Here is a 7500-nt window from a genome sequence, read left to right as displayed (position 1 = left end):
CACCACATGCAAACAAAATGAAATACTTTCTTTAGAAAAAAAACTAATCATGAAAGGATTCTGCATAACTGCTGATACTAACATTTACTGGAGAAGACAAGTTATAGCACCATTACAGACTTCCTTTAAGCAGTGCTCTGCCAACACTGCATCTGGTTCCAGTGGATCATTGGTGCAGGCTCATTTGAAATGCACCCTCCAATTTTTCCATTCCAGGTGGAACCACTCTGAAAGCAAACCCTTCACTTGGCCCGTTGCATGATTCACAGCCTTTTTTGTGTTTAATGATTCTTGACCAGGCATTTAGGCTAGTAAGTGGGGTTTTTTGTTTTGTTTTGTTTTGTTTTTTAATGCTGTTACTAATCATCCAACACATAGTACTGAATGAGAAAAAGCATGTTTCCAGTGCAGAGGGCATGGACAGGGCTAAAAAACCCACCATAATGTTCATCCGATGTGCCATTAAATGAAAGCAAACAGGACAGAAAGAAGAAACTTTCAATTACGTTAAAATAAAATGAGGAGAATAGATCTATTTGTTCATTATTATAATGGGATCAAGTTCACAAACTGGACAACCAGCGATCCCATAAGATGGTGAAAACCAACCCCATCACTTCAAGATGGTGAAGCTGACGATCTGTGTAAATAGTTTGGGGGGAGGGGGGATTTAACAAACTAATTTACGCTAATGTAATGTTTATAAAGTTACTTAGATAATGACACCATGTGTGCCATTATAATCATTAAAACCCAATCTATGTTTTAAAAAACTTAGATGATTAACACAAAATCAAGTTGATGTGAAGGAACAATTACTTTTAGAAAAAAAATCAGGAGGTCCTAATATTCTGTAGAATGAGGGAGGATGCAGCTGTACGTCGACAGCTTTCATATCCTCATTTGAATAATGTGGCCTGAATCTGTCACTTTATTCATCCTCCTTATGCTCAGTGTACTCTGCATCAACAACAAATTAAGTTGTAAATAAGAGACAATCATCACTTTTGTTTTTAAGCAGCTACTGCATGGAGAATTTCAATGTACTGTTTCTTTTTGACAGAAAGAAAGGGATTCTACAGTATGCTTATGTAAGCACAAATATGAGGAAACCGACCAAAATGAAACAATTAGGGAACACTTGAGAACCGCTCCTTAATGTTCTTGGAAGTACATTTATAAAACCAGCAGAAATTTATTTTTTAGAGGATGCACATACGTAAACCGGTGTCATCCAAACATATTAACTATTTTTATTTTGCTTTGACATTTCAGGGCTTGTATTTAAGACCCCCAAACCACCCCCAGACATGGACCTTAGGTTCAAATTAGTAGAAAGAACACATAAATATCCATCGTCTGCACCATTAGTCTAGCCAGAATTGATAATTATTAATCTTTAATACAGTGAAGTGATATATGTATCTATGTATATGTATTCACTGCAAATATGTAAACATGCAATAAAGGGGGAAAAAGTTTTTTTTTCCTACCTTTACATCTGAGAAGTAGGTTTTCAGCATGTTGGAACTTGGGTACCGGGTGTAAAAGAACATGAGCTTGGCCTTTTTCAAGTGATTGGGTGACAAACCTTCCTGCATGTAGGATTGAATTAGTCAAGGAAAATGCTTTTGTTTGAGAACAAAATCTGATTCCGACTATACTGGGCTACCAAAATGCTCCTTTAAGAAATGTTCCATATAGTAACTGAGACAGTGAAACAAACTATTAAGTCCATTTGTAGCTTCCCAGCATTGTAATTATTTGTAAAATAACTAAATAGGATATGTGAGGATATATAAGCTATACCAGCTCTTTCTTGGTGTTGCTATGAGGAATTTTTCAGGTTTAAGATTTGTGTACCATATGTATGTTCACTTGTTGCTAAGGAAACAAATGCACAAAGCATGTGCTGCAAAAAACTTATCACCAGGCTTTTTTTTCTTCCTTTTTTTCCTTTTGCAATTCCAATTCACCAAATAAAGCTAACAATCCAAGGCGATTTATCATTCTCAGCAGTTTCATGCAAGCAATACGTTTTACCTTTTTCTTTAATGTCAATATAATTCAAAGTCTTGAGTTACTCTCCCTAATCCTATGACTGCTTTGTCTCAATCACTAGCTTTATAAAAAAAGCTAAATTTCTATTTAAAAAAAAACCAAACAAAAAAACAAACAACCTTCTGGAGTTCAAAAAAACAAAAAACCAAAACAAAGTTGTCTTGGTCTGATTTACACAGTTAACTCCTCAGAGAATGAAACTGTATTTGGGGCTAACAAATCAATAAATGTGGGTTAGCAGATCAATAAGCAGCCACTTACCCTATAAGGCGGCCTATTTATCCTGGAAACATCATTACCTTTTAGATCTGTAAACAGAAGCAACTAAAACAGTTCCCAAGGGAATGTGAAGCTAACCATAACAATCTAGGCTTTCTGATTTTCCCCCAGCTTCTTGGCACTCTTTTGTGTACTGTGTGCTAGGACGGCTTTGGTCACATCTGTGCCGCAGGCTGGCCCTGCCATTTCCTCAGCAAATTAATGGCTTTATAATTTATCAGAAATGAAGATGCACGTGGAGAAAATCAATGTGGCCCCCACAAGGTCAATTAAGGGTTCTTCCCAGAAGCTTCTCTAAGGACTGTTTCTCCTAAAGACGACTGATGAAAATTTCACTCATTTCACACCTTATGGTGGAGGAAGGTCAAACAAGTTCATAGATATTCTGCAGCAGAGGTGCCTTCACCTTACAGAGTCTGTAATACAGGAGACTGAAATGAGTAGCTCAAGCTCTCAACATGGGGCACTCAAAAAAAAAATATATATATGTGTGTGTGTGTGTGTGTGTGTGTGTATACACACACACACACACACACACTAATGGGCTGAAAACTATTCAGGAATGTGCTTTTAATAGAATATCTTTTTCTTAATCTACTGAATTGTGCTTAACTATGATTATTTGTTCACTTACAAGAAGATGCAGTTGTAGAAAGCTAAGATTCATTTTTGGGCTGAGCAAATACAGCATTTAAAAAAAATAGTAATTGAAATTAATTTAAAAACCTCTTAATTTACAAAGTAAGTATACTGAAGACAGCTCAGCTGAACTTGTGTTTTGTTCAAAATGCTTAATGATTACAAAGAAGATAATTTATGACTGACATACTTCTTGTGCCAAGAGAAGAGTTGAAAGAACCTCCAGTTACCTCCATTAGACTGATAGAGAAGTCTAAAAGAGCATTACACTCTGCAGTGCCATCTGTCAAAATGCATAAGTGAAATAATAGTAGCAAGCTGTCACCTATTGCTTAGTGATAAGAGTTTTAGACAAGTCAAAACTTCTACGTTAGAAATACATGTTCTTATGTGATTGCATTTAGAGGAAGACTGCAGTAAGTAAAATTAAAAATTCTACATCTCCTTAATTTATAATTCCCCTGATGCAGGTACCATGTTAATATGATACTTCACATAAAGTCTGTTCCAATGGAAGCTAAAAGCGGCACTTAAACTTTCCTCCAAAGCTCCAGTATTTGCTAGATTTAAGCATATTAGACAGCTGTCCAAGGATTCTGATTTACTTTGTATTTAGAATCTTTGTTTTAACTTCTTTATAATATTGCTACAATATCAATATTGCAAAAAGTATGTATTAAAAGACATTCTAAAACTCAAATTCCCATAAGTCCATCTTTATTAAAACGATGCCTGCTGTTAATCACTTCATAGTCTTAAAGAGCAATTGAATGTAGCACATTATAAATCTTTATATCTTGTTCCTAAGGTTAAGGAGATACTGTGATAAAAGAAAGACAATCTTTCTAATAAACTATTAAAATACTTAACAAAACACTTAAGAGCTACAACTTAGCTAACCCATTGCTATTTCAGAGTAAAACTGGACAGACCAATTGGTTAATTTCCCTTTTAAGTGCTTGTGCTGAAAAGCAACTGTTCTTCCAAGAAAGCACTAGCTGTTTCCAGGATACTTACACACGCACAATGACTCATGATGGAATAGATTCAGTAAACATACAGCTGTACTGAACACGAGCTAAGCCCCATTCAAGGCCAGGAAAGAAAATGAGCACAAATAAATATTAAGGAGGTAAAGGGACAGGGGGTGCCGAATGGAACGCAAACAAGCTCTGCCCCAGCAGCTCATGTGGCTTGCCTCAATTCTCTTAGCCATAGCTTTGTGAAGACAGATGACATTCAATTCTATGTGTAATGCAAAATAGACAATAACTGCTGAAACTTGAGCCAGCTGCCAGGTGTAAAAAAAAAAAAAAAAAAAAAAGAAAGGAAGAAAGAAAGAAAAGATGATAAATCCATAAATTAATGAAAGACATCTGCTCAGGAACATAAAAGATCAGAGAAACAGTGTACTGCAGCTGAACCTAAAGCAGTGTTCCAACAACCTGAGAATTTGTGTGTTGTGTGTTTATAAAGTACAATATAGCCTTACATCATAGAACAGCAGCCAAAAGGCAAAATGTAAGATAAAGGAAGTGGGAAAAAGGAAAAGAAACATCTCTGTTCTCTTGTATGTGTAATCACTTAAATGGCATGCACACCCTACTTGTTTTGCCTCACTTGGACTATTAATCCACTCAGGTAGCTACTTACGCAAATTAGTGAAGCATTCCAAATTTAAAAGATATGTATATATATATATGTTCCAGTAATCTTTCCCTTTTGCCCCCAGAACCTGAAAGTGTCCGAGTAGGTTTTTGTCCCATATATCAGTACTGCAGAAAAGGGCAGGAGTCTGACACTTCAGGTAAAACAGCTCTAGGTATGAACACCAAGTTGCTACTAAAATAACACAAAGGCTGCTTTTATCAATATAGCTCCTGATTGCTAGGAATATCTCTGTGCATTTCAAGAAGCTTAAGAGAAAGGCTGAATTGAAAGTATGCTTAGCGTTCTCTGGGTTTTAGCAACAGCACACAGTTATTCAGCCTGCTGTACAAATGCTCACACTTTTTTAAAGTTTAATTAATTTAATTCTAGTCAGATGTAATAACTCCTCATTTCAAAATGTTATAATTCACTAATTATAGCTTTCACATATTGGAGTGTGAAACTCACTTCAGTTGGATTAGAATTCTATTTAAAAAAAAGATTTTTTTTAGAATTTGCTAATGTTATGGAGCCTTCCTTCCATTAAGAAAATGCCAAACATCTTCACCTGTGCAGATGTCTTCATGGCACAAAAAACTACTGTTGTGCTTTATTTGATAAATGCAAATGTTTGGGAGCTGAACAAGGCTATTTTTCTTGAGATGCAAAGAGGGTGCATGACAAGGAAGATCATGGAGAAAAACAATTGGCTATCTGTTTCTTTTGAAATTTGAATAAAACTTAATATTTGATTAAACAGATTAGCTTGCAAAGATATCGAATACATTCATGACTAAGATGTGAACTCATGCTGCAGGTGCATCTTATTATCTTGTTTAGCAGAGTATGCAAACAACCATTTCCTTTTACAATTCAGCATGGGCGGTAATGATCAGATCTGTTTTACATATGTAGGTTTCAAAAAAAAAAAGAAAAGAAAAGAAAAGAAAAAGAAAGAAAGAAAGAAAGGGACTGGTTTGGTGATTTTGCTATTACTAAAACCTGAACTTGGCTGTATCTGCTTGTCTTATGTTCTTATTCTAGGCGCACTGTCCAGAGAAGCAGATGTTGCTTTCTGCCGTGAAGGAAGACCTGGATCTCCTAAGAAACGTATTCGTTATATATGCATGTTCGACCATGGGAAATAAAGAGTCCTGAACAAAACCTACCACAAACAAACAAACCAACCTCCATACTCTCTTTTATTTGCCTTTGCCTAAGATAAATTGGAGACTACATGGACAAATGGTCCATTGCTAAAAAAATATCCCCACGCTGACTTGTGTACCTGTGTACACACTGCTGTATAGATGGCATTTAGGAAATCTAGCAGCTTTTCAAATATGTTTGTAGCCAGAACCAAAAAAGGCTGCAGGCAGCACCAGTGACTATGTGGGAGAATCAGACTGTTGGGGTGGAAAGGGGGTGGAGGTGAGAAAGGGCAAGTGTTACCCAAATGAATTCTCAGTTTCTCCACAGACTAACCCTTCAGAGCACCACTGGTTCTGGAATAGGTTGTTTATATACGTTGTTCATCAGAAATAACATACTTCAATAATGGCTGCTAGTGACTGAGAAGACTATAATGGGGAGAAAACTGTGGTGGAGGCAAAAATAAAGTAGGTACCAAAAACAGCAACAGAAACAAAAGAAGTTTCCAATATGAGTCACATTACAACAATAAATGGAAAGCACTAAATGGAAATGTTACTTGTTTATACACATGTAATTTTTCTCCCCTTTCCCCGCCCAACTAATATAGGATTTTTCATGCTTTCTAGCAGACAGAGAAAGTTACTTCTTTGTTCAGTAAAGTAGTAAGCCACCATATTGCTCATCAGATGTGAAACTCACTACCTTTGACATATATGCAAGTTGCTCAGAGTACATCAGAAGGCAGAATTTAAGCCTATGTAAATAAGAGGACTTATGTAGCTTGAGAAGAAATTATTAGTATGTGTGCAAGGTGCTGTAACCTTTTTTTATTCACACAGACACTACTGTATGGACAATGAGAGTGCAAGCTTCCTTCTCACTCTTTGATAATGTGTGTCCCAGCTTGAAGAGATAGTGACATGGGACAGAGGTCACTTCAGGCTTATTGTCCACTGCTCTTTGGCTCTTAAAAGTGCCAATGTGATTGCCATTAGCAGTGCTTTCTGAATGTAAATATTGCCCTGTAGGAACTGGACTGAAACCAGCAGCACACTTCATATTAGACAGCCAAGATCCATCAGATGGCAATCATTTTTAATAACAGCAACCCAGGCCAGGTTTGAACCAATGACTTAGTGTTAAAAGGCTGTCCTAGCCAGAAACTGCATGCACAGACTTCTGTCAGTAGTTCCTTAAGGTTAAATGAGATTGTTCACAAGAGTGAGGAAGACATTACATAAATAAGTTCAGCATTAAGCCCTGAATCCCTGTGATCAATCTGCTGAGGTAGCCAGCGCTCTTTAGATTAAGATAAACAATCAAAATGATTAATCACAAAAAGTATTCCCTTTGAGGATAACGATACTGGTGTATCTGCATCCATTACTATCCTTGGAACAAGGACAACTTCAGCAATATCCCTATTATTACTCCAGGATGGGTACAGTCATTCAGTTACGATTGTTTTCAATCAACTTGGAAAAGAAATTAACTACAGTCAAGACTCAACACTTGTGTGCTTGACTTCTGGAGTTGTCTTATGGTAAATATAAATTGTCAATCTACTCCTCATGCACAGTCCTCAGTTCAGCACTGGGCAAAGGCAGCATTTCATCTACATTTATTAATTTTACTTCCAATTAAAACTTTTGACCAGACCAGGAAACCCAGCAGGATATCAGGAAAGAAGAGGCAAGTAGGGATACAGGATAACTT

The 7500-nt window shown here is 36.5% G+C and overlaps 1 protein-coding gene across 19 annotated transcripts in view; it reads right to left on the bottom strand.

Moving 5' to 3' along the window:
* The window catches only part of PROX1 (prospero homeobox 1), a 56843-nt gene that overhangs the window by 31934 nt on the left and 17409 nt on the right, over positions 1 to 7500 (bottom strand). For all 19 annotated transcript variants that reach the window (XR_003091921.1, XR_003091920.1, XR_003091922.1 and 16 more), the window contains exon 3: positions 1494 to 1601. Coding sequence is in view for 16 of the 19 variants with exons in the window: in XM_025192480.1 (XP_025048265.1) it covers positions 1494 to 1601 (108 nt within the window). In the remaining 3 variants the exon portion in view is untranslated. The remainder of the gene's footprint in view (positions 1 to 1493; positions 1602 to 7500) is intronic.

This window comes from Alligator sinensis, unplaced genomic scaffold (genome assembly GCF_000455745.1).
Source record: "Alligator sinensis unplaced genomic scaffold, ASM45574v1 scaffold503_1, whole genome shotgun sequence".
In the NCBI taxonomy this organism is placed as follows: Eukaryota; Metazoa; Chordata; order Crocodylia; family Alligatoridae; genus Alligator; species Alligator sinensis.
This window is presented reverse-complemented; position numbering and strand designations above follow the sequence as displayed.